This window comes from Bos mutus, chromosome X (assembly GCF_027580195.1).
Source record: "Bos mutus isolate GX-2022 chromosome X, NWIPB_WYAK_1.1, whole genome shotgun sequence".
NCBI lineage: Eukaryota > Metazoa > Chordata > Mammalia > Artiodactyla > Bovidae > Bos > Bos mutus.
In genome coordinates, this window is record NC_091646.1 from 50298053 (window position 1) to 50320879 (window position 22827).

General features: G+C 41.8%; 1 protein-coding gene across 8 annotated transcripts in view; it reads left to right on the forward strand.

Moving 5' to 3' along the window:
- Positions 1-19734, forward strand: part of SYTL4 (synaptotagmin like 4) — a 98901-nt gene extending 79167 nt beyond the window's left edge. For all 8 annotated transcript variants that reach the window (XM_070366432.1, XM_070366433.1, XM_070366434.1 and 5 more), the window contains 8 exons: positions 783-875; positions 2511-2689; positions 2983-3085; positions 3603-3764; positions 12522-12630; positions 14497-14596; positions 15614-15822; positions 18080-19734. In XM_070366432.1, the coding sequence (XP_070222533.1) occupies positions 783-875; positions 2511-2689; positions 2983-3085; positions 3603-3764; positions 12522-12630; positions 14497-14596; positions 15614-15822; positions 18080-18228 (1104 nt within the window). In that variant the 3' untranslated portion in view covers positions 18229-19734. The remainder of the gene's footprint in view (positions 1-782; positions 876-2510; positions 2690-2982; positions 3086-3602; positions 3765-12521; positions 12631-14496; positions 14597-15613; positions 15823-18079) is intronic.
- The last annotated feature ends 3093 nt before the right edge of the window (positions 19735-22827 follow it).

The following is a 22827-nucleotide window of genomic DNA, read 5'->3' on the forward strand; positions in this document are numbered from 1 at the left end:
GGGTGGCCCTACACTGCATGGCTCATAGTTTCATTGAGTTACACACAGCTGTGATCCATGTGATCAGTTTGGTTAGTTTTCTGTGATTGTGGTTTTCATTCTGTCTGCCCTCTGATGGATGAGGATAAGAAGCTTGTGGTAACTTCCTAATTGGAGGGAGTAGCTGTGGGGGAATCTGGGTCTTGCTCTGATGGGGGCGGAGCATGCTCAGTAAATCTTTAATCCAGTTTTCTGCTGATGAGTGGGGCTGTATTCCCTCCCTGTAGTTTGGCCTGAACTGTGATAGGGGTAATGGCAGTAATGGTGACCTCCTTCAAAAGGACTTATGCCAGCGTGCTCTGCAGCTCCCAGGTCTGTTGTATTTAGTGCCCTGACCCCGCAGCAGGCCACTGTTGACCCACGCATCCACCGGAGACTCCTGGACACTCTTTGATATAATTGTTCTCCAGTTTGTGGGTCATCTATTCGGTGGCTCAATGGTGGGGGTAATGGCAATCTCCTCCAAGGGATTTATGCCACACTTAATAAAATGTAAAGAGATGGCTGGGTTGGGGCAGTCAAATTAAAAAGAGATATTCTTACTATTTTGTGATTTGAGAAGGATGGTTGGGATGTAGTTTGGGAGCCTGAAATAGGGAAACCCAAAGATAGAGATAAGCATGTATGTGTGCACATGACACCTCAGAGCTTAGCAACAATTATGGCCCCTACTAAAGGAAAGATATTCATTTTTGAACTTTTTCTTATTTCTATTAACTCTGAATGTATATTTATCATTCCAGGAAGAGGAGGAAGAAGAAGAAGACATTGACCACCTGGTGAAGTTGCATCGTCAGAAGCTAGCCAGAAGCAGCATGAGAAGTGGTTCCTCCATGGTAAGTTCCGTTAGTTCTGTGGCTGTGGACGTGTTGGGGTACCAGGTAAGATGGAACTACTTCCCTAGAGCAGAGTCAGGATGTGGGGAAGTTCTGGTTATTCTTTCTAGGTAAGTGAGATGCATTTGTTTGTTCCTTTTCTCAAGTTAGACCATAATTGCTTAGTGCAGTTAGGTGACTTTCTCAGTCTCTGCCCTGGAAATTCTTATTTCAGGTAGTTAGGGCTAGAGATGTTCATCACAGCTTTGTGAACAGTAACCCATAACTTCTACCCTAAAAAGGTACCCAGGCCACAAAGTGAGAAAGTTCAGGTGTTCTCATCAGAGCACACCCCAAGTCTCACATTCAAGGGTGGTGAATGCCATGAGAAGGGTCTTAGCAGGGTTACCTAGCATCAGGATATGGTTAAGGGAAAACTATACCAATCAGAATCATAAAGTTAAAGGGACATTTAAGAATTGGGGCCTAGTTCTGTCATTAAGTATGAAGATTGATGTTTAGGGGAAACAGAGCCAGAAAGCAGGGTGAATAGATGATCATACTCACACACAGGAAGAGAACGGTAGGCTTGCAGAGTTGATTATTAGCTGAGAGGAACGTAGCTTTTCACCTCAGGTGGGGTTTTCCCTCCAAATCTGACACAGTCACTTTTCTCTGTAGACCTTGAGAGGGATAAGGTGGATAAAAGAGACCCACAGATAATTAACGCTCCTTGTTTTAATTGATAACTGATCCCTTCTAATCAACATCATAACATACATAGTATACACCAAAATCAGACTCAGCTGTACGCTGCCTCTACTCCTTGCTCACCTTCTGGGGCAGTTGAAAATTAACAATAAAAATATATAAAAAGAGAATAAGAAGAGCAGCTCAGAACCTAGGTGAGCTGATTGGTAAACCTCAGCAGTTGTAAGCAGTTGTGAGTGTGCTGTTAGCTCTCTCTTATATTCTGGGTACAAGACCATTGGCCGTACTGGTTAGTTGCAGGGGCTTTTGTTTTGTTTAGTGACTGACTTTCTCATGAGTGAAAATGTGAACAATGTGGCAGGGAGAGTGTGCCTTCACCAGATGTTTATGGGTGTTTTATCTTGTTTGTTTATTTCTTCCAGTTTTATTGAGATATAACTGACATACAGCACTGTGTAAGGTGTATTGCATATTGATTTGACTAACATACATTTTGAAATGGTTACCACAATAAGTTTGGGAACATCCATCATCTTATATAGATACAAAATTAAAGAAATAGAGTTTTTTCCTTGTGATGAGAACTCTTAGTATTTGTCTCTTAACCACTTTAATATATATAACACAGAGCAGTGTTAATTATACTCTGTGTGTGTGTGTGTGTGTGTGTATCATGTTGTGTATTATATCCCTAGCACTTATTTATCTTAAAACTGGGAGTTTGCACCTTTTGACCACTTTCATATAATTCCCCCTCCCCTGACCCCTTGCCTCTTATAACAACAAATCTGCTATCTTTTTCTATGAGTTTTGTTTATGTTTGAAGTATAATTGACCTATAACACTATGTTAGTTCCTGTCATACAACATAGATTTCTGTAAATTTAAAAATGCTCACCATGATAAGTCTAGTTACCACCTGTTATGTGGGTGCTTTATCTTCAGAGTACGATTGGCAGCATGATGAGCATCTATAGTGAAGCCGGTGATTTCGGGAACATCTTTGTGACTGGAAAGATTGCCTTTTCTCTGAAGTACGAGCAGCAAACACAGGCTCTGGTCATTCACGTGAAGGAGTGCCAACAGTTGGCCTATGCTGATGAAGCCAAGAAGCGCTCAAATCCGTGAGTGCTTCTGTACCCTGCACAGTGCTTGGAGATGATCAGACCCCAACATCTCTCTGGGCACCCTTGAACCAAAGCTCTCACTTCCTGGGCAGACAGGGAGGTGTGATTGAGAGTGGTTAGGGGAGATGTGGGAAAGGGGCCAGGATTAGGAAAATCCAAGAATGGTGTGTAGCAGAGGGCTTGATGTGATATTTTCACTTCATAATGGCATATGTGTATGGAAGACAGGGAAGTGAGAAGCAGGTTTCCAAAAAGACAGCCAATGACTCAGTATTCTCCTTGGCTTCTAGATATGTGAAGGCTTATCTTCTGCCAGACAAATCCCGCCAAGGAAAAAGAAAAACCAGCATCAAGCAGGACACTATTAATCCGTTATATGATGAGATCCTCAGAGTAAGTATCTAGAGTCTGAGAGGATAGAACTTGTTCTGTCTTGTGTGCTGAGCTGTAGCAATTCCTCTACTATATGGCTGGTCAACATGGTTTTCAGCGGCCATGTCTGTGTTTGAGGATACACTGTGGGCATCTGTTCACATCCTGACTTCTCAGCAAACAAAGCTGGTTTGATTTTCTTGGATTCTGGTGAAGTTGGAGGGCCTCGTGGTCGCAAATCTCATTTTAAGGGGTCATTTGTAATCAGGAGTCTCCCTGGCAGTTCTTTTGCATATTCCAGTGTTCTCTCACCCACTGAAGGAAAAATTTATATCCCAGGTCCTCCCCTGGAGTATGGTAGGTTTTTGTGAAGTGGGATAAGTAAAGGCTTTGAGGGATGAAGCTCAAAGTGCTTAGGGACTACAGTGATTTGATCAGGACTATGGACTTTGAGTATGCTTGTTCAGATTTTGGAATAATATTTTTCTGAGAAATTACTGTGAACTAATCATCTTGGGTGTCTCCTTTCCTTTCACAGTATGAAATCCCAGAATCTCTCTTGGCCCAGAGGACTTTGCAATTCTCGGTGTGGCATCATGGTCGTTTTGGCAGAAACACTTTTCTTGGAGAGGCAGAGGTCCAGATGGATTCCTGGAAGCTTGATAAGAAAGTGGATCATTGTCTCCCTTTACATGGAAAGGTAGTCTGCTTTAACAACTCCTTATAGAGTTTGCATCTGAGGTAGAATTATCTGCAGTGACTTCTGTAGAACAGTTTTGATTGTAGTTTGTGGAGTTCTCACGCCCCCTGCTGGGGTTTCCTAGTTTAACAGTAATTTCAGATGCTCTTGGATGGCAAGTGTCAGTAATCTCTTCTGTTACAAGCCAGGTGAACGATGAAGCCGTGGTTCCCCTTTGAAGTCTTTCATATATATGTGTGTCAAGCTTTGCTTCCTCATCTTCTAGAGTCTGGGTGTATCCTAACATTCTGACTTGTGCCTTTTCTCCAAGCTAACCTTTTGGATGTATCCTAATCTGTGCTGGTTTTCCAAACTGCCCTTTTCACTACAGAAATGGGAAGTAAACCAATTCATGGAGCTCCACTTCCCGTGCTCTTTGTCATACAAGCCAGGGGAAGTATTACTTTGGAGATGGAATCCCAGGGGAGAGTGTAGCACAGTGTGTAATATTACCTGGGATCTGAGTGTGGACCTGGATTTGAGTCCAGACACTGTGATTTGACAGCTAAGTAAATTACCTAACTTAAAAACTAACTTAGGTAAGTCACCTAAATTCTGTGGGCCTTAGTTTCTTCATCTATAAAGTGGAAATGATGATAATATTCTCTTCTGCTGGATCGTATACAGAGTACCAATCAGTGCCTGGCACATAAAAGATGTTCAGTAGGTTACTGTCATTCAGGTTAAGATGAAATTGCTAAAACAGAGTTAGGACTTCTTGATTATCAGAACTTTTCAGTGGCAAGATTCTTCTGTAAAACTTTTTTATTTTTTTTAATTTCTTTTTTAAATTTTATTTTGTTTTTTTTAACTTTACAATATTGTATTGGTTTTGCCATATATCAACATGAATCTGCCACAGGTATACACATGTTCCCCATCCTGAACCTTCCTCCCTCCTCCCTCCCCGTACCATCCCTCTGGGTCGTCCCAGTGCACCAGCCCCAAGCATTAGCATTTTCAATGCTAAAAATAGTTCATGGTAGATAGAATAACTTGGGAAAGATAGACATAGAAGTAGTAGTAGTGACTGCTTCTAAAAAGAGAAACTGAAGTGGGAGGGTGATTTAGTTTTCTCTATATGCCTTTTTATAACATTTGAAATTTTTACCATGTCTACATATATTGCTTATCAAGAACATTAAGAATAAAAGGATTTATGTGTACATGGTTCAAAATTAAAACAATATCAGTTCAGTTCAGTTGCTCAGCCGTGTCCGACTCTTTGTGACCCCATGAACCGCAGCACGCCAGGTCTCCCTGTCCATCACCAACTCCCGGAGTTCACCCAAACCCATGTCCATTGAGTCAGTGATGCCATCCAACCATCTCATCCTCTGTCGTCCCCTTCTCCTCCTGCCCTCAATCTTTCCCAGCATCAGGGTCTTTTCCAATGAGTCAGCTCTTCGCATCAGGTGTCCTAAGTATTGGAGTTTCAACTTCAACATCAGTCCTTTCAATGAACACCCAGGACTGATCTCCTTTAGGATGGACTGGTTGGATCTCCTTGCAGTCCAAGGGACTCTCAAAAGTCTTCTCCAACACCACAGTTCAAAAGCATCAATTCTTTGGTGCTCAGCTTTTTTTATAGTCCAACTCTCACATCCATACATGACCACTGGAAAAACCATAGCCTTGACTAGACGGACCTTTGTTGGCAAAGTAATGTCTCTGCTTTTGAATATGCTATCTAGGATGGTCATAACTTTCCTTCCAAGGAGTAACCGTCATTTAATTTCATGGCTGCAATCACCATCTGCAGTGATTTTGGAGCCCAGAAAAATAAAGTCAGCCACTGTTTCCACTGTTTCCCCATCTATTTCCCATGAAGTGATGGGACCGGATGCCATGATCTTCGTTTTCTGAATGTTGAGCTTTTAGGCCAACTTTTTTCACTCTCCTCTTTCACTTTCATCAAGAGGCTCTTTAGTTCTTCACTTTCTGCCATAAGGGTGGTATCATCTGCATATCTGAGGTTATTGATATTTCTCCCGGCAATCTTGATTCCAGGTTTTGCTTCTTCCAGCCCAGCATTTCTTATGATGTTCTCTGCATATAAGTTAAACTAAGTAGGGTGACAATATGCAGCCTTGATGTACTCCTTTTCCTATTTGGAACCAGTCTGTTCCATGTCCAGTTCTAACTGTTGCTTCCTGACCTGCATACAGATTTCTCAAGAGGCAGGTCAGGTGGTCTGGTATTCCCATCTCTTTCAGAATTTTCCAGAGTTTATTGTGATCCATACAGTCAAAGGCTTTGGCATAGTTAATAAAGCAGAAATAGATGTTTTTCTGGAACTCTCTTGCTTTTTTGATGATCCGACGGATGTTGGCAGTTTGATCTCTGGTTCTTCTGCCTTTTCTAAAACCAGCTGGAACATCTGGAAGTTCACAGTTCAGTTATTGCTGAAGCCTGGCTTGGAGAATTTTAAGCATCACTTTACTAGCGTGTGTGATGAGTGCAACTGTGGGGTAGTCTGAGCATTCTTTGGCATTGCCTTTCTTTGGGATAGGAATGAAAACTGACCTTTTCCAGTCCTGTGGCCACTGCTGAGTTTTCCAAATTTGCTGGCATATTGAGTGCAGCACTTTCACAGCATCATCTTTCAGGATTTAAAAGAGCTCAACTGGAATTCCATCACCTCCACTAGCTTTCTTCATAGTGATGCTTCGTAAGGCCCACTTGACTTCACATTCCAAGATGTCTAGCTCTAGGTGAGTGATCACACCATCGTGATTATCTGGGTCGTGAAGATCTTTTTTGTACAGTTCTTCTGTGTATTCTTGCCACCTCTTCTTAATATCTTCTGCTTCAGTTAGGTCCATACCATTTCTGTCCTTTATTGAGCCCATCTTTGCATGAAATGTTCTCTTGGTATCTCTAATTTTCTTGAAGAGATCTCTAGTCTTTCCTATTCTATTGTTTTCCTCTATTTCTTTGCATTGATAGCTGAGGAAGTCTTTCTTATCTCTCCTTGCTATTTGGAACTCTGCATTCAAATGGGTATATCTTTCCTTTTCTCCTTTGCTTTTCGCTTCTCTTCTTTTCACAGCTATTTGTATGGCCTCCTCAGACAGCTATTTTGCTGTTTTGCATTTCTTTTTCTTGGGGATGGTCTTGATTCCTGTCTCCTCTACAGTGTCATGAACCTCCATCCATAGTTCATCAGGCACTCTGTCTATCAGATCTAATCCCTTAAATGTTTTTCTCACTTCTACTGTATAGTCATAAGGGATTTGATTTAGGTCATACCTGAATGGTCTAGTGGTTTTCTCCACTTTCTTCAATTTCAGTCTGAATTTGGCAATAAGGAGTTCATGATCTGAGCCACAGTCAGCTCCCTGTCATGTTTTTGCTGACTGTATAGAGCTTCTGCATCTTTGGCTGCAAAGAATATAATCAGTCTGATTTCTGTGTTGACCATCTGGTGGTGTCCATGTGTAGAGTCTTCTTTTGTGTTGTTGAAAGAGGGTGTTTGCTATGACCAGTGCGTTCTCTTGGCCAAACTCTATTAGCCTTTGCCCTGCTTCATTCTGTATTCCAAGGCCAAATTTGCCTGTTACTCCAGGTGTTTCTTGACGTCCTGCTTTTGCATTCCAGTCCCCTATAATGTAAAGGGGCATCTCTTTTGGGTGTTAGTTCTAGAAGGTCTTGTAGGTCTTCACAGAACTGTTCAACTCCAGCTTCTTCAGTGTTACCGGTTGGGGCATAGACTTGGATTCCTGTGATATTGAATGGTTTGCCTTGGAAACAAACAGAGATCATTCTGTTGTTTTTGATATTGCATAAAACAATATAGAAGTATATAAAAAGAAAAGTAGGTTAGAACTATTATCAACTACTTGAATATCTTTATAGAAATTTTGTATTAAGCAGCACAGATATATAAATATGGATTTAAAATTTTCCTTTTTACACAAATGAGCTCTTCTCATTGTGTGTATATATATCTTGATTTTTTTTGTTTAACACTTTGTCATTTATCATGGACATTTTTCTATGCCATCACTACAGGTTTATCTCATTTTAATTGCTGGATAGTATTCTTCGTGTGGGCTTCCCTGGTGACTCAGATGGTAAAGAATGTACCTGCCGTGCAGGATACCTGGTTTCAATCCCTGGGTCCAGAAGATCCCGCGGAGAAGGGGATGGCTACCTATTCCAGTATTCTTGCCTGGAGAATCCCAGGAACAGATGAGCCTGGTGGGCTACAGTCCATGGGGTTGTATAGAGTGGGATACATCTGAGTGACTAAGGACACATAACACATTCTTCGTGTACCTGTATTATATTTACAGTTCCCTCACTGATGGGCATTTAATTTTTTGCCTCTATTTTTCTCTGTTAAAACTATGGTATACTATATCTAGTCCGTCTTTTGTGAGTGTAACTGTAGGAGAAATTTCTGGTGGTGGAATTGCTGAGTCAAAGGAAATGAACATTCGATATTTTGAAGCTACTGCCCTCCAAAAATATAGTAACACTATTAAAAATCTCCCTTTAAGTACTAATAAAAATTGGAAAGCCATTATAATAAAACTATAGCATATTATTAGAAATTTAGAATTTCTTAAGCATTTGGCATATAAGTCATTCTCTCAAGGGCCTACAGTTGATACAATTATAATGGAAATGTCATTGTAAACTGTCATGAACTACTGCCAGCAAAGAATGCCTTCCATCAAAAGAAAAACCTGCACTGAAATGGAACTGTTTGCTCTTTGAAATTATTTTGAGCCAGAATGAAAATGTGCTTTTGAAACAAATATGCCAATTATGCCAATTTCCAGCTAAGGTTAAACCCTAATTTTTTAGAGTCCACTGAAGCTCACAATCTAGAGACTAACAAATAGTATAGATATTTTATAAATAACAAAAAGACCACTCCAGTATTGCATATTTATTTTAACTGAAAACATTCTCCATTTTTTGTCTCTGATTTTACTTTTTTTTCTTGCCCTAGTGATCCGTTTGCTCCCATTCAGTTTTCTCTTCCTGGCATCCACCTCCCTATCCTTCTGTGTCTCTTTCATCCATTACACTGCTGTGCATTCTTGGTATATGGTACAATTTTCCAGACTGATGGGGATTATGCCTTCCTTGTATTGCTATACTCAGAGCTGAGGCCCTATGTTAGAGGAGCCCCTGTGAACACAGGCAGTGAATGAGCACCTCTGATCTGCACCAGCTCATGCTCTGGATTCCAAGGCATAAGGAGCACAGCCATGCCAAGACAGCCAGCAGAATGAAACCATCCTGCTCCTCATGGCCACTTACTGCTCATACTACCTGACACCCACTCATTCCCTCTTGCATTCATCCAGGAAATATTTGTAGAGCACCTATATATGCTAGGTACATTGCTAAGTGTCAGGCATGCTAGGATGAACAATGATAAAAACACTTGATTCCTGTCTCCTGGCGTTTAGATTCTAGTGGTAGAGAGAGTCATTAACCAAAACTAACATAAAGTTAAAATTGTGGCATATTCAAATCTTAGTAACAAAGTTTCACCGAGCCCTCAAATATCTGCAAGCTCTCTTTTAAAAAAAGACTTCTGATCTTTGAAAATCATACAAGTGATACTTGCCTTTCTCATTAAAAAAACACTATAGATACATAGAGAGTAAAAAGTGAAAGCCGTTTTTCCTTTCCCCATTCTACTCCCCTCTTTAGAAGATACAAGTGATAAAAGGAATCCAAATTGGAAAAGAAGAAGTAAAACTCTCACTGTTTGCAGATGACATGATCCTTTACATAGAAAACCCTAAAGACTCCACCAGAAAATTACTAGAACTAATCAATGATTATAGTAAAGTTGCAGGATATAAAATCAACACACAGAAATCCCTTGCATTCCTATACACTAATAATGAGAAAACTGAAAGAGAAATTAAGGAAACAATTCCATTCACCATTGCAACGGAAAGAATAAAATACTTAGGAATATATCTACCTAAAGAAACTAAAGACCTATACATAGAAAACTATAAAACACTGGTGAAAGAAATCAAAGAGGACACTAATAGATGGAGAAATATACCATGTTCATGGATTGGAAGAATCAATATGGTGAAAATGAGTATACTACCCAAAGCAATTTATAGATTCAATGCAATCCCTATCAAGCTACCAACGGTATTCTTCACAGAGCTAGAACAAATAATTTCACAATTTGTATGGAAATACAAAAAACCTCGAATAGCCAAAGCGATCTTGAGAAAGAAGAATGGAACTGGAGGAATCAACCTACCTGACTTCAGGCTCTATTACAAAGCCACAGTTATCAAGACAGTATGGTACTGGCACAAAGACAGAAATATTGATCAATGGAACAAAATAGAAAGCCCAGAGATAAATCCACGCACATATGGACACCTTATCTTTGACAAAGGAGGCAAGAATATACAATGGATTAAAGACAATCTCTTTAACAAGTGGTGCTGGGAACTCTGGTCAACCACTTGTAAAAGAATGAAACTAGACCACTTTCTAACACCATACACAAAAATAAACTCAAAATGGATTAAAGATCTAAACGTAAGACCAGAAACTATAAAACTCCTAGAAGAGAACATAGGCAAAACACTCTCCGACATACATCACAGCAGGATCCTCTATGACCCACCTCCCAGAATATTGGAAATAAAAGCAAAAATAAACAAATGGGACCTAATTAAACTTAAAAGCTTCTGCACAACAAAGGAAACTATTAGCAAGGTGAAAAGGCAGCCTTCAGAATGGGAGAAAATAATAGCAAATGAAGCAACTGACAAACAACTAATCTCAAAAAATATACAAGCAACTCCTACAGCTCAACTCCAGAAAAATAAATGACCTAATCAAAAAGTGGGCCAAAGAACTAAATAGACATTTCTCCAAAGAAGACATACAGATGGCTAACAAACACATGAAAAGATGCTTAACATCACTCATTATCAGAGAAATGCAAATCAAAACCACTATGAGGTACCATTTCACGCCAGTCAGAATGGCTGCGATCCAAAAGTCTACAAGCAATAAATGCTGGAGAAGGTGTGGAGAAAAGGGAACTCTCTTACACTGTTGGTGGGAATGCAAACTAGTACAGCCACTATGGAGAACAGTGTGGAGATTCCTTAAAAGACTGGAAATAGAACTGCCTTATGATCCAGCAACCCCACTGCTGGGCATACACACTGAGGAAACCAGAGGGGAAAGAGACACGTGTACCCCAATGTTCATCGCAGCACTATTTATAATAGCCAGGACATGGAAGCAACCTAGATGTCCATCAGCAGATGAATGAATAAGAAAGCAGTGGTACATGTACACAATGGAGTATTACTCAGCCATTAAAAAGAATACATTTGAATCAGTTCTAATGAGATGGATGAAACTGGAACCTATTATACAGAGTGAGGTAAGCCAGAAAGAAAAACACCAATACAGTATACTAACGCATATATATGGAATTTAGAAAGATGGTAACAATAACCCTGTGTATGAGACAGCAAAAGAGACACCGATGTATAGATCAGTCTTATGGACTCTGTGGGAGAGGGAGAGGGTGGGGAGATTTGGGAAAATAGCATTGAAACATGTATAATATCATGTATGAAACGAGTCGCCAGTCCAGGTTCGATGCACGGTACTGGATGCTTGGGGCTGGTGCACTGGGATGACCCAGAGGGAGGGTAGGGAGGGAGGAGGAGGAGGGTTCAGGATGGGGAACGCGGGTATACCTGTGGCAGATTCATTTCGATATTTGGCAAAACTAATACAATATTGTAAAGTTTAAAAATAAAATAAAATTAAAAAAAAATAGAAGATACAAGTGTTAAGTTTGTCTGTATCTTTCTGGGTTTTTCTATGCAGTGTAACATAGTGCTTAAAAGCATGGATTTGAGAGCCAGTCTGTCTGAGTTTGAATCCTGGCTCTGCCAATTACTATGTGACCCTGGGCAAGTTACTTAACATCTCTGTTCCTCTGTTCCATAATCTGTAAAGTGGGGGTAATTGTACTCATGTCATAGGGAGTATCTTGAGGATTAAACAAGATGATATACTTAAAATACTATAACAATACCTGGCAGATATAGTAAGTACTGTATGAGTGATAATGATAATAATTATTAACATATATATATATATATTCACATATACAAATAAAAATATGTTTTAATATAAGTGCGATACTTTTTCTGCATCTTGCTTTGTTGACTTAACAGTACATCTTGGAATCTTTCCCTGTTAGCGTGTAGAGATTCATGGCATCCTTTTTGAGGATCACATGCCATATGCCATACAAGGGCATTAAAATCACTCATTTAACCTTTCCTATATTGATTGACATTTAGATTGTTTCCACTTTGGGGCTATCACTAACAATGTTGGTAATAAGATTCTCCATCATGGTGTCGGTCCCACGTCATTTTGTATGGCAGCCTTGCTTGAAGACCTTCAGGGGTATTTGGAATCTAGTAACAGTATCCCCATAGTAGCAAAACAGTCAGCATCACAGAAGACTCTTTGTTAGTTCTTGTGCAGCTCCTTCTGAAGAAACTGCTTAGAATCCTGTGGCTTCCATGGCCTAGGGATCCAGGATGGTATTCATAAGGAGGAGGATAATTTTATGTTGTGAAGCTCTTCTTGAGGATAATTTTAGAATTGCCTCCGTGAGAGGTCTCAACAGTCTGAATAGCCCAGCCTGACCTGTTGGGTTTCCCTGTGTTTCAGATCAGTGCTGAGTCCTCGACTAGCTTGCCAGCACACAAAGGCGAGTTGGTGGTTTCATTGAAGTATATCCCAGCCTCCAAACTCCCCGTTGGAAGTGACCGGAAAAAGAGTAAGTTTTCTTTGGGGCCTTGGATTTAACTCTTAGTTTTCTGCACCTGATCTGTGCAGGGTTGGTGCTGGCTAGTGGCTAGCACTATTGGAGAGACCAGATTATGATTCACACTGGATCGTCTTCTAAGGAAGATTTCTGTAGTAAGTAAGCCATTTCTTTTTTTCAACCAGAAGGGAATGCCTTCAAGTTGAAATTATTTTTTTGTTTTATCTTTTTTTGATGCCATTAAACTAACTTGGTCTTGGTCCAGCTCTAGAAGCCTACTAAGAGGTCAGAACAGAACAGAAACTTCAGGACTGAGAGAAGGTGGTTGGAAAGGGCGGTGTATAAGTATAAGGGACAGGAAGTTGAAGGCTGAGGAAGAGTAACTCAACACACCAAGCACTGTACTAGTGACTGTGGATATGTAGGTGAATAAGACATGATTTTTGCCCTCCTTTGCACAGCTTATTTTAGAAAGAATGACAGTCATCTGCTCAAAGAACACAGATACAGGAGTGATGAATTCTGTCTGGTTGTATTTGGGAGAGTTTTAAAGAGGAAGTAATGATGATATTTGACTTAAGACTTTACCAGGCAGAAAAGGAAGAGAATGGGGTGAGAAGAGCACTTTCTAAGAAGAGGAGATAGCAGGAGCAAAGGGTTGAAAAAAGCATGGTAAATGTGCGGTGATGTGTGACTGTGAGGCAGTTAACTTCTTAGTTAAGTGGGGCTGGAGTTCTGGTATATAGATGTGGGAGTGGAGATGGAATTGTTGATGGGGTTGGAGCCTGGCTATAAAGGGCCATGGACGTAATGGTAAGAAGTTGAACTTGATGCTTTGGCAATGCAAGAAAATCAAGAAATTTAAAGAAAAATTTCTTAAAAAGTTACTTGCAGCAAGGTCTAATCTATAGGATTTGGGGAAGTCAATGAGATTTCCAAGGAGGGTGTGCAGGATGACTAGAGAAGAGAGGCAAGGAGAGAACCATGAGGAACAATTTAAAGTATGAAGAGGGGGAAGAGAAGCCAGTGAGGTAGAGGCTTATCAGAAGAGAGCCATGCTGGAAGAGAGCTTGAAGAAGGGAGCAAGGGTTGTCAACAGTATTGAAATACCTACTGGCCTGTCAGGCCCAATGAGAAGACACAACTCCTCGGCATTAGATTACATTTTCAGTGGATCTCAGTGGAAGTAGAAGCCAGATTTCACTAGAAACTAGGCTGAGTGAATGAGGCAAAGAAGTAGAAGCGATGCATGTGGACTCTATTTTCTAGGAAAATTGATGGTGAAAGAAAAGAGAACAATGGAGGAGAGCTTGAAAAGGAGATAGGGTGAAGGGAAATATTCTTTCAAAAGAATTTTTTAAAAGCAGAAGTGAGATTAGCATCTATTTAGACTGAAAGGAATGGAACTAGTAGAGAATGAGATATTAAAATGCGAGCTGGGGGTTGAAATTGATGATGCCTGATGAGTCTTGATGCCATGGGGATGGGATCCAGAACAGAAGTGGAGGAGTTTTCTTTTTTCCATCATTCAACAAATATCAGGCAACTTTATTTCTCTATGCCTCAATCTTCTCGTGTAAAATGAGGACAGTGATAGTCTATATCTCATATAATTGTTTTGAGGAATAAATGCTTAATGTAGAATATGGCACATAGCCAGTTTTCAGTAAGCCTTTATTGCTATTTTTATTATGACTTGAGTGCCTGTTGCTCACTGTCAGGCACTGTGCTGGGTACTGCAAATACAAGGCAGGTGTGGTCCGCTTATCATGGAGCTAGCTGTCTTCAGGAACCAGGAAAGAAAGTGCTATGTAGATAAAGCTTGAGAGAAACGTGAAGGTATAAGAACTCATTTGCTTTGGCTGATATCCCTTCCAGGTAAAGGTGGGGAAGGGGGAGAGCTCCAGGTGTGGATCAAAGAAGCCAAGAACCTGACAGCTGCCAAATTAGGAGGGACTTCAGACAGCTTTGTAAAGGGGTGAGTCCGTGGACCAGCACCAAATTAACCGGTTTCAGGACATGAGAGCTCAGAGAGGAATCTAGCTAAACCTTTCTCTGTGGATATTATCCCTGTGTGTCCTGCCACCTCCAGCAGCCAACTTTGTTCTTGAAATTAGGTTATGGCCCAACCTCCACTACTCTGTTGGCACTGGTTGGAGCTCAGTTTGGACTGGGCTGCAGTGCTGATTTCCAAAAAGGAGAGTGGTGGACAGTTAGATCCAACTTTTCCTTTGTTATAGATTTGTGTTCTTAATCCTGAATAAAAATCTGCATTCCTTGACTGTCAAGATGGGAACTCAGGACTTTGTTCCCCACAGTATTTAAGCAATGCCAGCTTTCCCCAAGTTACAGTTCACCCCCATTGACTTCAGTTCTCTAGCAAATATGAAATCATGTTTGGCAATGCCTATGCTTATTACAATGCCAACATTTTGGCTACCTGATGTGAACAGCCAGCTCATTGGAAAAGACCTTGATGCTGGGAAAGATTGAAGGCAGGAGAAGAAGAGGGTGATAGAGGATGAGATGGTTAGATAGCATCACCGATTCAGTGCAGATGAATTTGAGCGAACTCCAGGAGATGGGGAAGGACAGGGAAGCCTGGCGTGCTGCAGTCCACAGGGTCGCAGAGTCGGACATGACTTGGCAACTGAACAACAAGAATTGCTTATTACTGTTGCTTTTTACTAAAGAGGACTTTGCCCAATAGAGGTGGAGCCAGATATTCAAAACGCATTTTTGGTGGAGTATAGACAACAGCTCCCTAATAACATTGTGTTAATTTTCTCTCCAGGTTAAAGGCATTGAATCAGGTGAATGATCTAGTGGAGGTGGTAGGAACTGTGCTTCCTCAGATTCAAAGTAGGGAGTATGTGTTCTTGGATCCCAGTTTTGACTCACTTTCCTGGGCTAGGCCGGTGGGAGAGGAAAGGGGAATTTAGAGAGATGTTGCCAGCTTTGAGTAGGTTGTTGACTCCTCCACACTGTCTGCCAGATACCTCCTTCCCCTGAGGAACAAGGCCAGTAAGCGTAAAACTCCTGTGGTGAAGAAGACTCTGAATCCCCACTATAACCATACATTTGTCTACAATGGTGTGAGGCTGGAAGATCTCCAACACATGTGCCTGGAACTGACTGTGTGGGACCGGGAGCCCCTGGCCAGCAATGACTTCCTGGGTGGGGTCAGGCTGAGTGTCGGCACAGGTGAGAGCTTCTTCCCTCACCCTCACTGTCTTTAGGGCCTCTTAGATATTTCACTCTGAATAGACCCATCCCTCTCCCTGCATGGGCTTCCCTGGTGGCTCAGATAGTAAAGAATCTGCCCATAATGCAGGAGACACAAGTTCAGTTCCTGGGTTTGGAAGATCCCCTGGAGGAGAACATGGCAACCCACTCCAGTGTTCATGCCTGGAGAATCCCCATGGACAGAGGAGCCTGGTGGGCTACAGTCCACGGGGTCACAAAGAGTCAGACACGACTGAGCCACCTTCACTGCATAGCTCCTCCCTGCATAGCTCCTGTATGTCAAGAGTTGTCTTCTTTCCTTTCAGTGAACATTCAGACAGGATTTACTGAGTGCCTACTATGTGCAGGGCTGGAGGGAGGCCAAGCTCATACACTGTCAGGTGTACAGATAAACGGTACCCTGAATGCCCAGAAATGCCATCAGCTTCCCACCAAAAACATCCCCAAATGTCCCTATATCTGTACCTCTGATTTCCACCTTCCATCCTGTTATATAAAAGAAGGGGTCCTTCCTAGCAAAGGCCAAGCTCTGTCCAAGTGTTCTAGATCACAACACCCTCACCTTCTCAGTGACCTTTCTTCTGGAATCTCCTGTGTCTCCTGTCTGATCAGTTTTATTCTCTCTACCTCCCTATTGGAGGTGAATGTCAATATGCTCTGGTATTTCTAGTCTTAATAAACAGAAACAAACCTTCTCCTGAGCCCACGTCCCCCCTCTAATCCCTGAAAAAGAGTCATCCCCATGTCCTCATGTCTTCTTTAGTCTTCAGTCCATTGTGATCCCACTTCTGTCCCACCACTCCACTGAGAAACTGCTTGTGTCAAAATTTTGTTTTCATCATTCTAGAATTTTCATGCTATTTAACATAGCTAATCACTCCCTTTTTCTTGAAATAACTTAGCTTCTGTTGACACCACACTTTTCTCTGGGGCATCCTCATTCTCTAGCCAAACTTGGAATATTGGTGGTTCTCAAGGCTTAGTCTTGAACACTTTTTTCTGTCGCTACAGTCTGCATTCCTGTGACTGTGAATATTACTTGTATATTGTTAATTCATACAAAGTATTTAACACAAAGCATGTAGAATGACGTTCTTACAAATGTAAGCCGGTTCATGTCAGTCCCCTGCTTAAAACCCTTCAGGAGCTCCTACTGTACTTAGAAAACAACCCAAAGTTCTCACCATGCCAAGAGGCCCCTGTGTGATCTGGACCCTCTGTTCATTTCTTATCTGTCCTGTAACACTGCTTGCTCGCTGTGCTCTAAACATGGTGACTAGCTTTCTGTTCTCCAAATATACCAAGTTTCTCCCCACTTTATAACCTCTGCAATTAGTGTTCCCTCTGTCTGGAAGGGCTGCTTCCTTTCTATCCTTCAGCTCCTAACTCAAATATCTCCTTCTCAGAGGGGCCCAAAGACCACTTCATCTAAGGGAGACCCTGATCTAGGCACTACAAATCACTCTGTTTATTCGCTTTATGATGCTTATCTCATTCTTGTTGGTTTACTTCTGTATTTTCTTTTTTTTAGTTTTTTTTTTTATTATCATTTTAATATAAATTTATTTATTTTAATTGCAGGTTATCTATTCAAACATAAGCTGCCTGCAGGCAGAACTTTTTCTGTATTATTCACACTGTACCTCCAGAGCCTGGAAGAGTACTTAGTACACAGTAGCCACTTGATAAATGTTTCCTGAATGAATGAATGTACAAGAGAATAGAAATGAAGCCCCATATGATCCAAACTTTAAGCCTGGAGTCTACAGCTAGAAAATAAAAGTGTTCAGCTCTCTTCCTTCCTTCCTCCCTCACCCTCTCTGTCTCCTTTCCTCCCTCCTTCCTTCCTCTCTCCCTCTTTCTTCCTTTCTTCCTCCCTTCCCTGCATTCCCCTCCTCTCCCTTTCCATCATAAGTCAACTTGGCAGTAACAGAATGGCCCTAGCTGTAATAGCCTTAGAATAAGAAGTCTTGAGCTACCGTGTGCCATTTGGAGCCCTCTTTTATCAACTTTAAGTCTCTTGATGGAATCTCAGGAGCAGAGAAATATGGCAGTGCAGAGTCAACAGGGAGATGTTCCCAGAACACTGTCCCCATTAGCCCATCTTCATATCACACTGTCTTTTATGGGATACTGCCCTTAATGCATAACCCATCTTCCCTGGTGGGCTGAGGAGTGGGATCTCTGTTCAGCCTCCTCTGGTGTTTTTCCTCAGGGATCAGTAACGGGGAAGTGGTGGACTGGATGGACTCGACTGGGGAAGAAGTGAGCCTGTGGCAGAAGATGCGACAGTACCCAGGGTCTTGGGCCGAAGGGACTCTGCAACTCCGTTCCTCAATGGCCAAGCAGAAGCTGGGCTTGTGAGACCTGTCCTGCTCTGCAGGTTCATCCCTGTCCAGGGCAAGTCAGAGGAAGCGAAGAAACCAAGGGCGAAGATTTATAATTTGTGTGTGTGTGTGATGTATGTGTGTGTATATAAATGTGTATTTCTACAGATCTCATTATGCTAGAGTGATGTAGACTTCCCCTTTTTAAAGCAGGCTTAAGAATAAGGGTCTCTTCAAAATATTTTTATTTGTGCATTAACTACTATATATTTTCAGAATCCATGATTCTTACATCTTTATGAGATTTAATTAATTTATCTTTTAAAACAACTTTTTAATCGCCTGTCTTGCTATCCTGGTTCCTCCTTCCACAGGAAGCCCTGGCTGCCTTTGGCACTTGTACTGGTCTGTGTTTCAGGGTGTGCCTGGTCTGAGGCCAAGGCTCTGGGAAGCAGGGGTGGTTTACTAAAGACAGAAGAAGATTGGAGAGAGGTGACTGGGTCCCTTCTTTCTTCACCGCTTTATGCTTTTCACTCCATTTCTACCTTGACACATTTCTGAAACTTGGCTTTTAACTCTTGTTTGGAGCAGTTTCTGCCTTGCTTGGGTCTAATAGTTTTCCTGGAAATGCTGAGAAGATGTCTAAGTTGCTTCCAGTTCTGAACACCTTCCCTAGACCTCTGCAGGACCCTTATAACAGAGTTGCTTTAGAAGAGCACTTTAATTAGATAATGGCCTTTGGACTAGGTCACAGGCATGCACAGTACAGGCTTCTCAGTGGTCCCAAAGGACCAGCAATGGAGCATCTCTCAGCCCGTGCTGATTCTTTGCATTTTAAACTGATATAGCAGTCGTTAGAAAGCTCCTATGGAGAAGGCAATGGCACCCCACTCCAGTACTCTTGCCTGGAAAATCCCATGGACAGAGGAGCCTAGTAGGCTGCAGTCCATGAAGTCGCTAAGAGTTGGATATGACTGAGCACTGAACTGAACTGTTATATCAGCCTGAATAGCCAGCTATGGTCTAAACCAGTCCAGTGTTTTCTCTGTGCTGGGCGCTGTTAGTGTCCAAGAGAGTGTGTTCAGAGAACACAGCTTTTCTGACCTCTTTCTTGAAGTGGTTTCAGTTCCTATTTTTTTCTCTTGTTTCCCAAAGTTGACCTAGATGTAACCTGGGTGTGGTGGGCTGAAACCTTCCTAAGAAGGGTCTATTGACCTAAGGTTTATTTTCTGAAACCCACTGTCCCAAACTGACCTTTTAATTCTCACAATTGTACCTTCCCAAAGTCATCTGTAAAGGGAATCTATACCGGAGAAGAAGTTCCTTTCAGTAGAGTCAGATGCCAGCTGCCTGTCCTATGAGGCTGTGGGATTGAGGGTGGATACTGTGGTTTCTGTTGTATGTGTGAAGTGAACAAAATAGTATTTGGTGTGGATTAGTATTGTACTGGAAAGCGTAACTTGGGATCCTGGACTGTCACTTGCTCCTTTGTTCTCCATCCCCCCTGAAATGTCTGTGTGCTTCAATAAAACTTTCTTCCTTGTCAAGTGTTTGCATTCCCTAGTTCTCTAGACACTTTTGTCTCTGATGTCCTGACTTTGTTGTTGCTTTTCACATGGTTTGAAGGATAAGAACCAAAGTGACAAATGCCCTTCCCTAAGCATCATTTGCTGACTCAAAGAAAATTTCCCTCTCCCCACATTACTGCCCGATACCTCCTCTGAGGTCTGATGCATTGATCTGTGTTTGGTATATAGGGAGAGAATGAGAACCCACCTTAGAAGTGCCAATGCTTGTCTTTCTCTAAAGTATCAAAGGAACCCCTCCTTTAGTTTTGTAGCCACCCCCACCCCATCTCTGCAGCTTCAGGGAGGAGAGAAAAGTACACAGGGGAGGAAAGACATCCTCTGCTGTTTCTTTCTGGATCTTTTACTTTCTCTAGAAGGAGGGGCCTTTTCTATCACTCCTACTTCCACTATTTAGTTTTGAGAGATAAATAACCCAGATGCCTAGTGACCCATCTCAAAAATAAAGCTCTGGGTTTCCGGGTAAAGCCCAAGTGATTCTTGATCTCTTGTACAAAAGGGAATGAAAATATATTGAAAGCCTCTTGGGTACAAAGCTTTCTGCTAGGCGTATGTTATTTCCCTAATTTCTCCAAGTCCTTATTGAAAGGTTGCTGCTATGAGCTGTGAACCACGCTATGATTTTTGGCCTCTGGAGGAGAGGAATTCGATCCGGGGCCAGTGATGAGGCTTGATTGCTCAGAGATTTTTGTGTAATAAAGTTTTATTAAAGTGTAAAAGAGATAGAGAAAGCTTCTGACATAGACATCAGAAGGGGACAGAAAGAGTGCCCCCTTGCTAGTTTTTAACAAGGAATTACATACCTATTAGCAAGCTGCAAAACTGAGAGAGTTGCACCAGGCCCCTCACCCACAACGTGCATTTTGAGATAGCATTGACATGAGGTGAATCATCCATGACCATAAAACAGTTGACAGGAATCTTGAAGAAAGGCAGTTCAGTTCAGTTACTCAGTAGTGTCTGACTCTTTGCAACCCCATGGATTGCAGCACACCAGGCTTCCCTGTCCATCACCAACTCCCAGAGCTTGCTCAAACTCCTGTCTATCAAGTTGGTGATGCCATCCAGCCATCTCATCCTCTGTTGTTCCCTTCTCCTCCTGCCCCCAATCCCTCCCAGCATCAGAGTCTTTTCCAATGAGTCAACTCCTCGCATGAGGTGGCCAAAGTACTGGAGTTTCAGCTTTAGAATCAGTCCTTCCAAAGAACACCCAGGACTGATCTCCTTTAGAATGGACTGGTTGGATCTCCTTGCAGTCCAAGGGAGTCTCAAGAGTCTTCTCCAACACCACAGTTCAAAAGCATCAATTCATTGGTGCTCAGCCTTCTTTATGGTTCAACTCTCACATCCATACATGATTTCTAGAAAAACCATAGCTTGACTAGATTTCCAAGCAAATACATAGTTCATTAACATAGCTTAAGAAAGACATTTCCATGAGAAAATGCATTGGTTAGCTCAAGGTTTGAGATGAAGTTAAGTTCAAGCAGAACCAGGTGTCACCATTACAACACATTAATAAATAAATCAAAAAAAAAAGAGAAAAGAAAAAAATCTCTGCCACTTCTAGTTTTATTTCCTCCTGCCACTTGGGGACCTCTGGCCTCCCTACTGAGGCTGTGCAAAGGAAAGGAAAACTTTCCTTTGCACAGGTGAGGAAAATCCACCAACTCTCAGGCAGTAGGGTGGGGATGTGAATCAAGGTCTGACTCTGCTGGAACATGCTGCCTCCTGTGAAGATGATATGCATGTCAGGGGCCAAGATTTGAAGGAAGGGATGGCTCTTCTGAAATATCTCAAAGGAGTTTTGCTCACAGGGCAGAACAGTTAGAATGTTTTGATGTTACCTAGTCAGCAGACTGACGGAATGTCGTGTGTGTGTGTGTGTGTGTGTGTGTGTGTGTGTGTGTGTGTAGGCCCTAGAGGGTTGGGTCTAGTAACCCCTTTGGGTCTGGCTGGCAATCTGACTCCACTGTGTCTCCTTCCCCTATTTTAAGGAGTTAGAATTTCCTGACTAATAATCCAAAGGAAGTAACAGTAAAATTTGACTGAAAAAAAGCAAAATTAATTTGTTTTGAATATGCAATAAAGTGAAACAAAACAAAAGCTCCTGAATTTTTTTAAGCTAGAGGAGCATTTATATAGAGAATCAGGCCCAGGTGGGAACTCTGCTTGAGAGGCCATAGGCCTCCTTGGGTTTTCACTCAGGCCTTTGACCCTCTGGCGTGCCCTGGCTTGCCACATGGAGCATGAGTGATAAAGACAAAGAAGGCATTAATTTTACCTGATGTACAATCTTTGCCTTTGGAGCCACAGACCCTGTCTGACCGGAGATTTCCCACATTGACTCACTATATTTTGCCTTCTGCCCATAACTTGCTTCCTGCCTTTCAGAGCTCCTGTATTTCCCGGGAGGGAAAAGGGACCTTTGTGCTCCAAGTTTGATCATTTGCTATTTGTCCAATTCTACCCAGAAACTGCCTTTTAATTTTTCATTTTTAAAATGATTTTCACTAACCGGCTCAGTGGAATAGATGCTCTATGACTCACCACTGCAGCCATAGGTCATGGACATTCAATTTCCATTCCATCATTCTGCTTGAGACAGTGAGTTTTCTTGGGTCGAGAGCTTTTCTTTTCCCTCTTTCCTCCTGGGCAAACTCTGAGTTTTCCATCTGAGTGGAATTACAAAAGATGAAAACTTCTCCTTGCTTAGAGTTTTCAGCTGTCTTTAAATGAAAAGTAGAAAGAGAAACAGAAACAGTATAGCACCCTGTTTAGGAACAATGGCTCTGGAGCTAGGCCATTTTGGTTTAAATCCTGATTCTGCCACTTGTGAGCTCAGTGATGTTTGGCAAGTTTCCTGACCTCTCTGTGCTTCCACATCTGAGCTATGTGATCTTTGGCAAGTTGCATAACCTACCTGGGCTTCCACTTAAAAGCTGTGTGATCTTAGGCAAGTTGACTAACCTCTCTGTGCTTCCATATCTAAGCTGTGTGACCTTAGGCAAGTTACCTAAATCTCTGCTTCCATATCTCAGCTGTGTGGT